The sequence below is a fragment of the Engystomops pustulosus genome, chromosome 6 (genome assembly GCF_040894005.1).
Source record: "Engystomops pustulosus chromosome 6, aEngPut4.maternal, whole genome shotgun sequence".
Classification (NCBI taxonomy): Eukaryota; Metazoa; Chordata; class Amphibia; order Anura; family Leptodactylidae; genus Engystomops; species Engystomops pustulosus.
In genome coordinates this window covers 125,022,820-125,038,417 of record NC_092416.1, presented here as the reverse complement: position 1 = coordinate 125,038,417, position 15,598 = coordinate 125,022,820, and the positions used below count along the sequence as shown (strand labels likewise).

Here is a 15,598-nt window from a genome sequence, read left to right as displayed (position 1 = left end):
CTTCATCAGGCAATACAGTCATGTATTGCCTAATGAAGGCCCTAGTCCTGGACCGAAATGCATTGCATCTATCAATACATTAGTCCCTTGTTGGATTTTTCAACTTTGGTCCGAGTGTATGGCTTGAGTGCTGGCTTTATAAGTACCTAATATCAGTTGGAATTTACGTTTGAAACCATCCACTGGTTGCCCTCGAACACGGAGGAGAGCCCAGTCCTTGAGAAGCTGCCAGGCTATATACAATACACTACATGCTTTGGTCTACAACAGGACCAGGTGAGAGTCTTTCTTATATATGCATATGAGAGATAACCTGGTCATCATTTAATGCAGGAGGAGAGCACTTCCTTTTTTGTCTTCTTTCTGTACCTTCTCTTACCTACTCTTTGAGGGTGCACTGTTGGTACATATCTACCCTCTTCCTAGATTTAAACAGCTTAAAAATAGCACCAGAACCAAGAACCAGAACAAGATACACTGAGAGAAGATTAAAGTAAGTCTAGCATCTCCAAACTCGTCCACAAGTAAAAACAGCATTGTGTAGGGCACTTTATAAGATTTCCAGACATACATTTCCTGTTTAAAAAAAAAAAAAAATCACAGAAAAGTAGAAGCATCTAAAAAATAATAACTTTTAATAAATCCCTTTTAGAAAAGGAGACAGACTGTCTCCAAATAGGCAACCAACATACACGTAACAACGCTAGTTAAGTCCTGGTACCTGTTAATTATTATTTATGAAAAGGTCTCCATGCCAGGACATACCGTATTTTTTGCCCTATAGGGCGCACCGGACTATAAGGCGCATTAGTCCGATGCGCCTTATATATGTAATAATTACATATATAAGGCGCATCGGACTATAAGGCTCGGGGTCCGGGGGCGTGGCGGAGGTCCGGGGGCGTGGCGGGGACCCGACGTGACGCGGCGCCGGGACGCGGCGCCGGGACGCGACGCCGAGACGCGACGGGGAACGCGGGGAAGGTGAGGGGGAGGTGGAGGAGGGCAGCGGACCATACTTACATAGGTCCCCGCTACCGGAGACCGGAGACAGCAGATCTCCAGCGGGAACTGCAGACCACGCGGCAGAAGTTGTTCGTGCCGCGTGGTCTGCAGTTCCCGCTGGAGATCTGCTGTCTCCGGTCTCCGGTAGCGGGGACCTATGTAAGTATGGTCCGCTGCCCTGTGCCCAGCGCCATACATAGGGCGCACCGGACTATAAGGCGCACTTTGGATTTCCACGGAAATCCAATGCTTTTAAGTGCGCCTTATAGTCCGGAAAATACGGTAACATGCTCAATTACACTATTTTCGGTATCCTATGGTATTGTTGCCACAATAGGATACATAAACTACTGGACCCATTTAACCCTACGCGTTTCGCCGTTCTCACATAGCGGCTCCTCAGGGGTCTAAATGTGGGGAGGTAGAACCAAAAAAACGGGTCCTCACACACACTAATGGTGTATACAAGAAAGATAATTAAGATAAATTGAATCAAATCCGATTACAAGTCCAAATAGTCACATATGATATATATCTATCTAGATACTCAACAGACAACAGTTTAGTTATATTACAGTCTTATGAGTTCCTACTTTTCTTATGCAATGTACCTTTTTCACATTTGCATTAAGACCGGATATCTATAGTGTGACTAAGCATATCAGCAGAAGGATAAGTCTGTTCTGGCAGATATATGTGTGGGCGTAAGTCCCATGTGGTATCCTCTAAATATACTTCAAGTGCTCCAGCCGGTATAAGCATATATACATATTGCACTTGCCCAATCAGATTATGTTGTTCTGTGGTAACAGGGAGTATTCTAGATTGCATATATCCCCAGGCCTAATGCAGATAAAAATTCATACAGTAGAAAATAGCATGATTAATCAATGGAAATATTGCACTTGCCCAAGTCTTATACTGAGCCATACAAATTATTGCACATCACCCTTAGCCAGTAGCACCATATGAGAGACGAAGTACACAATAGGCTACAAAGCTAAAACAATATATGCATAACCAGCCCAAATTAGGGAGACTTAGCTTGAGTGTATGAGGACCATCCTGACGCCCAGACCGCCTAGCTATGGACGTACCTTTACTTCTCACCTGTGGTGCTTTTATGTGGCCTGCTGGCGTCCTTTCAGGGTTACCGCGCCTGCGCCAGTCCAATACGGCGCGATTCCGCCAGTGCATGATAATAACTTCCGGGTAAAGGATATTAGTGGCGCGTACGCCAAAAAATGCTATTTAGGCGCATACATTACGGCGCACGCGCCGAAAAATGAAATCTAGGCACATAAATTACTGTGCGTACGTCAGAGTAGAAAAACTCAGATAATTATTCTGGGTAGGTATTATGTGCACTTGCCGTTTTTAGCAGAGGGCGCAAATACACAGTCCTGACCCTAGAGGGCGCACCCACCATCATGTATGTATTTCGACTAGGTTAACGTAGTCCTTAGTAGAATTATGCATTAGAGGTGATAAGGAACGTCTATTAGAACCATTGTTTCACGGTCCTTCTGTTGATACTCTTTAATTATGTGTATACCCTCAAAAGACCAAGATGTGATTGGGACAGAAACAATCCAGAGAGCACCTGACTTCACCTTTAGCAGTCCAGGTGGACTCTGGAGGATTCGCCGCAAGCACTAGGTCAAACAGTAGGGCATCACATTCGGCATCACAAGAACGGCGAAACGCGCAGGGTTAAGTGGGTCCAGTAGTTTATGTATCCTATTGTGGCAACAATACCATAGGATACCGAAAATAGTGTAATTGAGCATGTTATGTCCTGGCATGGAGACCTTTTCTTAAATAATAATTAACAGGTACCAGGACTTAACTAGCGTTGTTACGTGTATGTTGGTTGCCTATGTGGAGACAGCCTGTCCCCTTTTTTAAAAGGAATTTATTAATTTAATTAATTTTTTAGATGTTTCTACTTTTCTGTGATTTTTTTTCTATGTTTCGGAAACATCCTTATTTTTCCCTGCTGACGGTTTGAATGTCAGGCTCTGTGAATACATTTCCTGTTTGCCAGAATCTGTCATGTAAAAGTAAATTCCCTATTTATTTTATGCAGATTACCTTATTGGTTACTTCTTTCTGCACTGCATTGTTAGTCATTACGCAAAGGGATGGTTTTGGTTGGTGTTGAGCAGCATAAAAAGAATAAATCAGGTGCAGCGGCTGGGATGTATATAAACATTAAAAGATCATTTTCTTTTCTGGCGAACAGGAAAGATATGTATTGTAAGATTATATATCACGCCACACAATGCTGGTTTTTACTTGTGTGTGAGCTTCACGTGGTGGACTCCCTTTAAATGGTTTTCCATATTCTACTATCCTTAGGATAAGCCATTCATATTGGATGAATGGGGCTCTAATTCATGGACTCCCCACAACAGGACCTTTTATTGTAATCTTTAAAAAAAGACCATGTGCTCAATATCTACATACCAAAGGAAAGATGTATCTGTTTTGAACCCAACATGAGTGTAGATGCAACAGTAGAGGAGATACAATAGTGTGTGTTTTCTTTTTCTGGGTCCACTTTTAACACTCCAGCTTTCCAGACACATGTAATGAACTGCCTGCAATGGGATTTAACTCAATTACTGTCACTATCACCTTGTGTAGAACTTTATCATTGCTTTTATTATTTAATTCAAGAAGCCCACATCTTTAGCCACATGACTGGTTTCAAGCTGTTGTCATTCAGCTGCATTTTGGTGTTTCGATTCCAAACATAAGAGCAGAACGCCAACTATTTCCATGAAATCACCATAAAAGGATATGGTTATGTGTGCTTTGTGGCATTTAGTAAAACCAAAGGTGGTCCTGGTGTTGTAGCTGTAATACAGATGCTAAAACCCAGTTTGCATTATGGCCGTTTGTTATAATCTGTGAATTCTGTAAACGCTTTTTCAGTATCCTGTGAATATGGTCATTGCTTCCACAGATAAAACCAATATAAAGTATAAGAAAGAACAATAAAAAAGACAGGTATCCACAAGTAGAACGTGAGTTTTATTTGTGAAGTGAAGTCAGGTTGGTTTTTGAAAGTTCCCTGAGGCCGGATTCACAGTATTTGAAAGATTATCACAGAACAACAGCTAGTCTGCATCAGCCTTCAATGCAACCTTTTATTATTATTATCATTATTATTATTATTAATATTATTATTCTTTTTTGTTATTTTACTTTAAATATTAACAGGAATTTCTGCACATAAACAATCACATAACAGACTCACAAACATGACAAAATAAATATACAACAAGTTCACATGTTCATTTACTTTTTTACTTAAATAATAAATAAATACAGCATCTCATATACTGTTGTCAGTGCCTGCAATATTGTGGCCTTTTCATGCTAGAGAAGACTGCAAGCTATGTCTCTATGAAGTCTCCCCCAGCATGAAAGGTGTTACATAAATTAAACAAAAGCAAGTATTAAACAAAACAAAAAAAATCTATTTCTTCCCTTTGCCCAATAAAATGAAATTAAACAAAAATATCAAAACTCCTGTTTTATAAAATATTTTTTAAAAAATTCCCATTGTTTAAAAGAATAAATAACAAAATATATAAAAAATAAGTAAGTTTCATCAAAACTATTAGCTGTAGATAGCGTTTTTTTATTTCTTATTATTTACCCATTGAATATAATTTGTCAAAAGTTTTTATCTATTTGTTTTCACATTTTTCTTTTTTTTCTTTATTTTTTCTTTGCTCTTTCCCCTTATTACCCAGTGATGTCCAGTAACAAAAAAAAACAATAATAAATTAACATAAACTTTAAATAAATATCAAATGTTAACATATGGTTTAAATGAATAAATTACAACATAACTTGCAAAATTAAATAATTTACACATTATTTAAAAACCTACATCTATAGTGTTTCCGTGGAAGTGCAGCTGTTCTATAGGTAATATCCTAAACTGTTATGCATTCACAAACAGGGCGGGGTATATTTACAGATGCAAGGCTGTAGTAGAAATTTGCAAAATACACTTAATCCTTAACGCCTCAAATCTAGAGATAATTTCTGCAGAATTTAAGAGTCCTGTGTGATTGATACTAAGTAGTCCCTGCTAATATTTTGCACTGTAAAATGCAACTGTGACAGAATTTCCACGGAAAGACTCAGTGCACTAGTTGATTTTTTTTCACTGGCTACTACTTGGAATCCACAAAGGTCTTAAAGTGCACAGTGATAAGTAAATAGTTTGCTGAACCTTTCATGCAACTGATAATTCAAAAGAATCCCATAAGAGGAGGGAACTAGTAAAGGGATAAAATGTATGGCTGGAGTATAAAACTTACTCCATTATATATTATGCTTACTGTGGGATAGTGCACATTAGTAAAATAATTCATTAAAAATTAAGAAAAAATATGTTTTCTCTGCGGTTTACTGTTGTTTCCCAGCTATGCCTTGCTCTAGTTTACTGTTTTCTCAAGCACTAATTTATAAAAAAATAAAAAGTAAATCAAAAAAGCTTGAGTTGTGTTTAGAAAATTCATTACGTATAAGAACTTTGATCCCTAATAACTTATAATATAATTACTTTGATCTGTGTGGTTGCCTGGATAGATCTGTTCTTATAGTTATTGATGGGGCTTCTTACAGTTGCTTTATAGATCTACTGTAGGGTTTTAAAAAATAATCTGTAACCATATTTTTCCCCTAAGGTGATAAACTAAAAAAGACATAAAATATTCCCTGCGTCCACAATAAAAATGTTCCCAAAAATAAATATATATTTCAGCATGTGAGACTTCAAAACGTCAAGTGCAGCAAAAATGTATACAGCCAGATGCTCAAGTTGGTCATGAATAATGGTCATGCGAATTTGGAGTGGATCAACCAAACACCGACCCCACTCATCTCACCACTATTCCAGAATGGTGTATAAATCTTTGCACTGTACATTTCTTGCACTGCAGCACACTAGGGACGAAGACATAACACAATTCCAAAAACTTATAGACACAGTAACATGACACAAGCTGGCCATCCCACCTTTACTGCCAGTTTGGTCAGCACACTACGCGTTTCATAGTTAGTTCTCATGCGTTTTATAGTGAGTTCCTGACCTCCAACTGCTTACACTAGGGTTAAGACACAAAAAGAAACAAAATTGGACTATGCAGTTGGTAACTCCAAAAGCTTTCCCTGAGAACCTTTAATCCTTTGCGCTTCTGTTGGAATTAAAGAACTGCTCTTTAAATGTTTCTTGTGAAAAACAAAAAATGAAAATAAAAATAGTTACGGCTCTTCTCATAATACTTGTCTTTTATCCTCCCCTGCAAGGTGGTTTTTCAAAAGACGCAAGGAGTGAATGGTCCAGACAGAGAGTCAGCAGGTATAAAGCTTCCGTTTTGGCTTCTGGTTTAATTTGGTCCATGGTCAAACCTCAGGGATTTGCTACAGAGAGTTGAACCCTCTGTTGTTTTAGACAACTTGGGGCCATTCACAGTCATTTGCCACTGCCAATTACAGGTAGGTAACGTCTCTGTTTTTTTTTTTGGATGCGCCTGAACTTCCTCTCTGACTTCCATATGCATTTTTAAGTTCAGTCTTTGTCCAGCTTTTTTTGGATTTAATTTCTTCATTTATTTTGGTCCATTAAGTTTGTGTTTCAATGCACAGGGCACAAGGCTTTTGAACCTGAATACTAGATGTGAGTGTCCTCATTTCTCCTCATTACACCTGGATACCTTTCACTGCTTGTTTGATACTCTCAAGCAATGCTTTGTTCTCTGGGTTTTGGTAACACTCTTGGTTACTGTACATATCAGTCAAGGTTGTCACATAGGCATCAAAGTTCTGTTCACTGATTGGTTCCTGTAGCATAAATGAATAAAAGAACAATGCAATTAAATGTCTTTGTAAAAATTACATAAATTAATTAATAGATTGAAAATATAAGATAAGACTATTCTGATTTATAAGCCAACACTTTTTGAATTCCTCAAACAATTGTACAAACAATGCTGCTTATTTCTATATTGTGTGTGTGATAATAGAGTACAGCTTTTCTTATCTTTAACCACAGGCCCCTAGACCACCTCAGAAGATACATAGCGCTGGTATATCACTCACCATGTGTGGAAGGCGGATATTGGTAAAACTGCGTATGAGTGCTTGGCTTAGCCCAGAAAGTTCTACAAACAGGGCCTCATTCTGTTCCTCGATAACCTTATTCTCATCTTCAATGTTCTTCAGGTTCTTCTCCATTGTTGTTATCTGTTTTAATGAGAAAGTACTGTACTCAGTATTTTCAAGGAGCAGATCTGTTATAGGCACATAATTAAAGAGAATATGGTCTGCATGCTCTTTATGTGGTATGTGTCTCCGGAAAGATCTCACATTATGCTCCCTTGTATAGTTTGTTAAAAGGAACCTGTCACCAGAAGGTGATGACAGGTTCCCACAGACAATGCAAAAGTATAAACATATATCAAACTTTACAACGAGCAAGTCCTGGGGACGACTGCTCCAATGGCCAAGTCCCTGTCTCCTGTAGTGAATGTTCCTACTCCTTACTCATCCTCCCTCCTTTTCCCTCCGCAAGCTGAACGCAGCAAGCAAATCTCACGCTTGCGCAGTCAGCTCCTTCTGTTTATTATTCACATATAGCTATGAAGACAGGGGCTGTTGGGACTTGCTTAAGGTAGCTGTCAGGGAGCCAGGTAAAGTGTGATAGTTTACCTGGGACCACTAACATTGATTATAAGAAGCATTACAATGTCTGTGGGAACCAAAATAATAGGTCGCAGCACTGACCTGAGATTGTAGGTTCACCATGTCAGCCTCCATCTCCGAGTTGGATTCTGTGAGTTCATTTATTTCCTTGTTCAGCTGCTTGATTTCCTCATCATTTTCTAAGACTAAAAAAAAAACAAAGATGTTGGATTGGTGCATAGAACGGGCGTTACTTTCTGCAGTGACCTGCTAATATTTGTTAGTGACTGAATCTTCTGTAATTCCCATCACTTATCAAGAGGCCAGATCACAGGAGAAAATATTGTTGCTTATATTGTAAAAGACTCATTGGGGGGAATTTAGTAATGTGTCTCAGGTTCGGCCAGTCTGTAGCTGGAAATAACTTTTGCAGTGCCAGATTCACTGTGATGACGAAATCTTTTGCAGCATAAGACTATCGTTTCCTACTTTAGACCTACTTTTAGTGGGTCTAAACTGTGTGCGATTTCCCAGAAGCCATGCCCCTATAGTAAGACCATAATTTTTCAAAGGCCATGTCCTTAGTTGGACAAGTTGGAAAAGGTCTAAGTGCCCGGGTGCTTTGTGCTGCAATACCACCAAAATCCTGGAGCTAAGTATGTAAATACATGCCCCATTGGGTTTTGGGGGGAGGTTAATTTTCTTTTGCCACTGTTCAACTTTTCCCTCCCATAGACTTTATCGTAAGAGTATACTAGATGTCATTGACACAAAACAAAAGATCTGATTGGGCGAGCAATAAGGTAATATCTCTGGGTCACATCTTTGTTTTTCACAAGTGGTTTGTATATCCCCCTATAGTGATTTTTACTCTATTACTACAGGAAAACTAAACCTGGCAGGTAAAAAGCTGAAATTATTCAAACTTACCATCACTGGTCTTGAATTTTGTTCCAAGAAGCTCATCCCCTGAGAGTTTTCCCTTTTTCCCAACAAAAGAGGCTCGTGGACAACCTGACAAGCTAAGAAAAAGATAGAAGTTATTTTAGTACCAATCTTTTATCAGTCAAGATTCAGCAAGTTGGATTATGAATGGACCATTGAAATAGCCCAAACACAGGGAAAAATGACATGTTTTTACCTCCTGTGAGTTAAGAAGCTTCCATTGGCGTGACCTGAACCGTCGCAGCCTGGGGTTGGGCATGTAGGACCTTCATTTTTGAGGGATTTCCAGGAGAAGGCAGATCCATTCAGAGTTCCTTCCTTCTGTCTCCGAGCAGCCAGGGGACAACCAGATGCACTGCGATGAGAAGCATATTTTCCACTTATGTGTCCAAGTCCATCACAACCTGGAACTGGGCACCTGGAGAGAGAATAAAAGATATATTACAAACATATTGCTTGTATAGAAAAATAAAAGGTGTAGATTTTGGTGCAATTCTCTGTATCATTATCCTTCCAACAAGCCTGATGGAGAACGGGTCTGCCTGCCAGTCAGATGCTGCGCACACACAGGTGGGGGGACCCTGTGTCAGAACATTATAACTTACAATAGAAGATCCACTTCTGGGAAATGAAGAGTGGGCCACCCACAAAATTGTGGCTTGGCTACTCCTTTAAGTTAGGTCATGTACTCCATTCTCATCCAGAGCTGCATTCAGACATCTACTGGTGCAGTGCACTTTGATAGATGTTCGTATGTGTTTTCTTTACAGTTCTTTGTGCAGTCACTGTTACCCCCAAATGTTTTATTTGTACAGAATGTGATATCCAGAATTGCTACTGGCTTTTCTGCACACTTGCTCAGGAAATAATAAGTAAAAAACATGGTTGGTGAAATTTCTGCAGCATGAGTTAACACCAATACCAATCATTGGAAGACCCAGCCCAGGCATCTATTTCAATGACTTTTGGCACAATAGAGGTCCCCTGTCATGGATGTATCCTCTTTTCCGTATCTACTTTTCTGTACAAGACTGTGTCATTTATAAAGACTCTTCTCTAAAGCTTAAGAACTGGGTTGATGTCATTTTTATCTGGAAAAAAACTGATCTTGATTTTAATTGTCTGTAAATGCAGCACAATTTTCTCCTACTATCCTTGGCAGCAGGAACCTCCGAAAATTTATAAGAAAACTGTGTGTTGCTACATGGAGGAGCAAATTAGTGAATCCTCTGGAGGGAGAGCCTGCCTCTCTATCACACCTTTATGGCACTTATGCTACCTGCCTTATGTGACTAATATAACTTTCATTACATCTTGGAATTAGTATTAAACAGTGTCAAACATCTGTCTGCTTCGTGTTAACCCTTTAGACGTGTGAATGACAATGGAAAGGCTGTTTGTTGCTGCTTCATCCCATTTGTGATAATTGTAAAGAGTGAAATTTGGTTTAACATCTGCCGTCGTTTATTTGAAGAATGATTAACACAGTGATGGATCCTGAATTGCTCTTCCCTCAGTGGGGGGCAGCAGAGCTCAGCCTTGTTCCAAGCAGCCGATAATATTCTGACAGAGCGACAGAATAGCTTCCATTCCAGAATGCTTAGCCCAACCGCTGGGGGTAACTATTGATAGAAGACCAGTTGCCTACCACCCAGGGACAATATGCACTTTGCAGCCACGGGAGATTAAAAATATGTCGCTGTTGCGCAACACTTTTACCATAGTGACTGCTGCTCGCTGCCGATGGGAGCGGGGATTTAGATGCGTTTTATTTTTCATTTCCGTCTCTGATCGCCCTTGGTGTGCACAATTCTTGGAAGATGACACCCCCACTTAGCATCGGCCAAGAAGTTATGGATAAACCGAGTACTGTATGTGGCTTTTATAAAAAACTGTGAGTGGCTCATAAAAATCCACTACAATTATTCTAAGGAACTCAGGGGTTATCTATCCATTATCTCATATCTATCTATCTATCTATCTATCTAACATGTCATATCTATCATCTATCTCATATCTCTTATCTATCTTTTATAACTTTCTATAAAGCATTATGTATCTATCATCTCATATATATCTTTTGTCTATGGATATATCTCCTCTCTTCCAACTATCTATATATCTCACTGCTATTTCTATAAATCAGTATCTATCTTATATATATTTCTACATATATATTATCTAGAAACTCAGGGGTTATTTGTCTATAATCCCCTAACTATCTATTATCTATCTCAACTCTATCTCTAATATCTTTCTATAAAGCAGTAGTATCTATCTATATATATCTATATATCTTTCTGTCTTGCATCCCTTCAATGGAGGACATTTATCATAGCATTTTGTTGAAGTGGCAGAAATTAAATGCAATATTTAAAGCGGTGTAAACTTGGTCACATTTGAGCGCAGTTTTTTTTTATCTAGCCATCTATGGCATTAGAACATAAGTACAAGGTTATAATTTACAGTATATATGGACTCTATTCTTCCTTCATTATGGGGGCACTACTGGTACATGTTAGTGGTGCACAGTAAAATCTTCATTCAGTTATATTTTATCTCATAAGACTCTTTCATCCTTTCCCTGTAATGTATTTTAGTAATGCGCATGTTGTTTGATGCTGCTGAGACAATGGCTGCCCTTAGGGCTTCTCGGTGAAGTGCACGTAACACTATTACACTTTTCAGCTGCAATCATTGTACATGTTTTTTCTTATATAGATTCCCAGATTCTTCTCATCACATGCTCTGCTTCTACTCACTTCATTAGCTCTGGGTCGTCCTTGTCATCCTTAGTGGGTGTAACTTTCATTCCGCTTTTCTTGGCACGAGGACAGCCTGACAAGCTATAAATTCATAGAAGAGGATGTAATTATTGCCATATGCTCAGTGCAGATACACAGTACAACCTATTCCCAGACTGTTCACCTGCCTGGCCTCTATGAAGCTATATTGAGAGCATGATAGCAAACAAACCCAGAGAATGAGGCACTACCGTGTCCCCAGGGCAATTATACAAATCACTCTATGGAAAACAATTATGCTGAGAATTACGCTATTTTCTAAGAACAACATCAATTCTTGAAGATGCTTCTTGGAAGCGTTTGATTTCTTAGGCTTTCTAGACTGCATGAAATAAGGCGCATCTTACAGTGACATGACAAATGACATGACAAAAACTGTAGCCTAATTCACTTATGTAGAGACTTTGGCTGAAAGGAAATTTTCACTATGTACAAAGACTGTCAGGGCCTGGGCAGTTTTTAACCAAATGTGAGCCATTTGGATAACATTTTAATAAGACAAGGACACATTTCCTTTAAGATTTGAAGCATCACATTTCACATATAGGGACCATGATGCAAGTCACAGAAATACTTTGCCCTGTGTGATTTGCTTACTTAAAATAAACATGGGCCTTAGGAATAAAATACAAGATACAAAAAGCCCTAATAATTAATTCCCATAGGTCCTCACCTCCGATGAGAGGCATAATTCCCTGTAATGTGTCCAGAGCCATCACATCCTGGGGTAGGGCACCTGGAGAGCAGAAGGAAGAAAGCACCAGAATCAGAGAAGTTGTAGTATGATGCCTGTGCTGGATTGGTGGCATCTGAATAAAATTAAGGAAATTGTGAAATACATGTAATAAATCCAATAATCATATTATATCTGTGAAACTAAAAGATAATTGTAAACAATTGCAGCAAAACCTGTATACACCTGATTAGTCTTGCAGGTTATACAGGCTGCATGGACAAGAAATCCACTTGTTATGTCCCAGCGTGGGCCCCTCACGTACACTGATCAGAGCTACTATAAATGGTGGCTGTTGTGTCCCCTGCTATAGCATCTATTTGGAATAGGGAAGAATTCACTGGATATAAGGAGTCCAACACTTGGGCAATGCCTGCATGACCACCACTTCATGACGGTCATGCTCTCTCCATTCTCTGTATAGTACTTACACAACTGCAGACAGAATCCCTTAAGCTGACATCTGTTTTAAGGTGCACCTGTTCTGTGCTCATAATGGAAGCACATTGTGGGCTGTTCTCAATTTACATAAGAGCACAACATTGGGGAGATTTATCATACGTCTCTTAGAACAGAACTGTTCTAGTTGTCCAAGGCAACCAATCAGAGGACAGCTTTCATTTTCCCACATCTGTTTATAAAATTAAAGCTGAGCTCTGATTGGTTTCCATGGGCAACTAGAACAGTTTTACCTGAGATGATAATGATAAAACTCCCCAATTTAATAAGGGCTTTATATCTGGGGTGATAATGAGCACTACCAAGGTGCAAAGTAGTCAGTTTCACAGGGATATTTATAGACATGGAGGATATCGAGGAGATGGGGGGAAAAAATAGACGTCACAGTCTTTAATGATACTATGACAAGTGAATATCTACTTCTGCATTTTACCCAAAAAATTGATTCTTTATGTGTGTGGAACAGGTTTACTTTAGTACAGTTGTCAGCTTTGCACTCCAGCCAGCAGGGGAACAGCCAGATAGCTAATCTAACTAGCCAGTTTATACTGTACATGGTTTATTACATACTCAGCATTCATTCTGTAGCAAATAAGGAAAGCAAGGGATTGCAAGGGGTACAGAAATTAGCCCTGAAGAAACAAAATCTGCTCAGAGCTCAAATGACATCAAATGTCTCTATGTTGAATTTTGTTAGCTCTGGTTTGAATTAACTACTACATCATTTGCTCAGTCTCAGCAGATTTTGGCAAGCAGGAGGGAAAGAAGAGGGTTAAGTAGAAAAGGCAGTAGTAGCAGTTCAGCCCAGCGCAAACATACTTGAGATCAGCAGAGTGTGCAGCCATGAGGTTTCTGAGACTCTTGTCAGCAAGAGGGCAACCAGAAAGACTGAAAGAGAACAGATAGATAACCGGATAAGCCAAAATAAAAAAAAGGAGGTGTGCGGGATAGTACTAAACAGCCTGCAAGCCAAAGCACGAAGGATCAGTCTAGAGAGGTCTAACCTGCGGTGAGAGGCATAATTTCCAGTAATGTGTCCGCTTCCATCACATCCCGGGGTAGGACAGCTGCGTGCAAAGAAAATGCAATGTAACTAAAAAGTACTAGAGATTCCACCAGAAAATTATGCCTATGCAAACATCACTGGAAGCAATAAGGGGAAGGTGAATTCTAGAACCACACAAAAAGTGTTTCAATATGTAGGATGATCCCTTTGTGGGATACTGAGAATTTAAAGTTGCAGTAGAAGGCCAACCCGGGCCATTAATTTGCATTCATCATTTTCCGAATGAAGAAGAGCATTGTACTGCCCTAAATAATTTTTGCTATGCTGCCCAGCATATAAATACATAAATATCATCAATGCAAGGATACCAGGTCTATGAGCTTACAGCCACACAATCATTAGATGTCAACTAATTGTAGGATACAACACTAGAAAGCAAGACAATAGATGCTGGTTATCAGCCCACAAGGGCAATATGACACCGACAAACACATATGGACGTCTTTACTCTACTCATGGGAGGAGAGCAAGGCAGCTGGTGTTTAAAGAATAGGAACTTCAGTTACCATAGAGACTATAATGTTGTAAGGTCTCTTGGGTCCCAAAAAACTAGCAACTAAACAAGTCAGAAACTGGTCTATTTACTGTCATATATACATATTAATTATGGTAAAGTTCTGGACACTCAACGAGAAGTACAGTCCCTTTCCATTGAGGATAAGGTAGATGGAACAAAAAATATCAGTAGTCCATAAAGCAAACATGGAGTTTTCCAGAGCTTAGAACAAAAGCCGAAAGGAAGTCATTTCGGGTGGTATTTCATTTTGTTGAAACTTGTGCCAATTTGGCAATATAAATAAAGGGGGATATCATAATCAAAATTTAGACAATGAAATACAGGTTTGTGGTTTCCAAACATTGTTTTCTGATAACACAACCAAATAAAATCAATACAAGGCCAAGTTTCTAAGGAAGCAAGCGACATTGCAGGTGACCACTTCCACTTTTCTTGTAGGCATCCCAAGTTTAGCAAGATACTTTAGCATGTTTAGCCTGATCTTTCCCAGTCCTGAGTTATCCTGGGCTCAGGGTGAGGATGTGATTTTTGTTATTTCAGTGTTCACATAGCCGCTTCAGCCAAAAGTTTCCCCTTACTTTACCTAAAGCTACAAGATCTAAAAGTAAACTAAAAAAATATCAAACAACACACTCATTTGAGACTTCTGAATTCAAGGAGAACTGCAAGTCATACATTTTTGAGGAATGTTCCAACAAACCAAAAGCATCTGCATACTTTAAGAATAGTTAAAAATGTTATACCATTGTCAAGCTAAAATTCAGGGATTCTCCAGGTCTGAAGATATATTCCCAGCATAGCTAAGTGAAGGCTTAATATAGAACTTACTCATTCAGGAGGGTTCCTGCTTTTTTTCCTCCATCGCCCCCTTTTGGACTGGGGCACCCCCCATCACGTATTGGCCGAATATCCCGTTGTGCAGCAAAATATCTGGGAAAATATTGGTTTCAAGTAAGTCCAACGGGAGGGCCATGTTCTGCCAGACTTAAAATGTACACTTTGTCTACACACGAAGCAGCAATTTTGTAGACTAAACTAATATTCATGCAATTGCCAGAGTATTATATATTTATTCAGTACACAAGATGGCTGCCTATGCAGTGTGTAGGCAATGGGCACATCTTAATGCAGGGGTACATCTGGGCAAATGGGGACTTTTTATGCATCTCAGTGACACAAACATACTGACTTACCTGTATAGAGCTCTAGGCTGGAGAAGGGATCTAAGGAAATAGGATTTTCTCAGCTCCGCTCTCCAGCCCAGAGTCTTTAACATGGTATTCTTGAAAGAAAACACATTATACTGTAGCCTCAATGACTGTATGTTAACTCTGCGGTAGACTGCATAAATGTGTTTGCCT

At 39.3% G+C, this 15,598-nt stretch overlaps 1 protein-coding gene and 1 long non-coding RNA gene across 3 annotated transcripts in view; one reads left to right on the top strand and one right to left on the bottom strand.

Moving 5' to 3' along the window:
* Positions 1-6,392, top strand: part of LOC140064217 (uncharacterized) — a 58,145-nt gene extending 51,753 nt beyond the window's left edge. Inside the window, exon 4 of the long non-coding RNA XR_011847726.1 lies at positions 6,340-6,392. This is a non-coding gene — a long non-coding RNA (uncharacterized lncRNA). The remainder of the gene's footprint in view (positions 1-6,339) is intronic.
* MYT1 (myelin transcription factor 1) overlaps positions 4,024-15,598 on the bottom strand; it is a 42,195-nt gene continuing 30,620 nt past the window's right edge. Inside the window, exons 15-24 of one of the 2 annotated variants that reach the window (XM_072110891.1) lie at positions 15,066-15,167; positions 13,659-13,721; positions 13,474-13,542; positions 12,136-12,198; positions 11,421-11,504; positions 8,855-9,076; positions 8,644-8,735; positions 7,816-7,919; positions 7,132-7,275; positions 4,024-6,873 (exon numbers count right to left, since the gene is read on the bottom strand). In XM_072110891.1, the coding sequence (XP_071966992.1) occupies positions 6,733-6,873; positions 7,132-7,275; positions 7,816-7,919; positions 8,644-8,735; positions 8,855-9,076; positions 11,421-11,504; positions 12,136-12,198; positions 13,474-13,542; positions 13,659-13,721; positions 15,066-15,167 (1,084 nt within the window). In that variant the 3' untranslated portion in view covers positions 4,024-6,732. The remainder of the gene's footprint in view (positions 6,874-7,131; positions 7,276-7,815; positions 7,920-8,643; positions 8,736-8,854; positions 9,077-11,420; positions 11,505-12,135; positions 12,199-13,473; positions 13,543-13,658; positions 13,722-15,065; positions 15,168-15,598) is intronic. The other variant, XM_072110892.1, reaches the window with a different exon arrangement.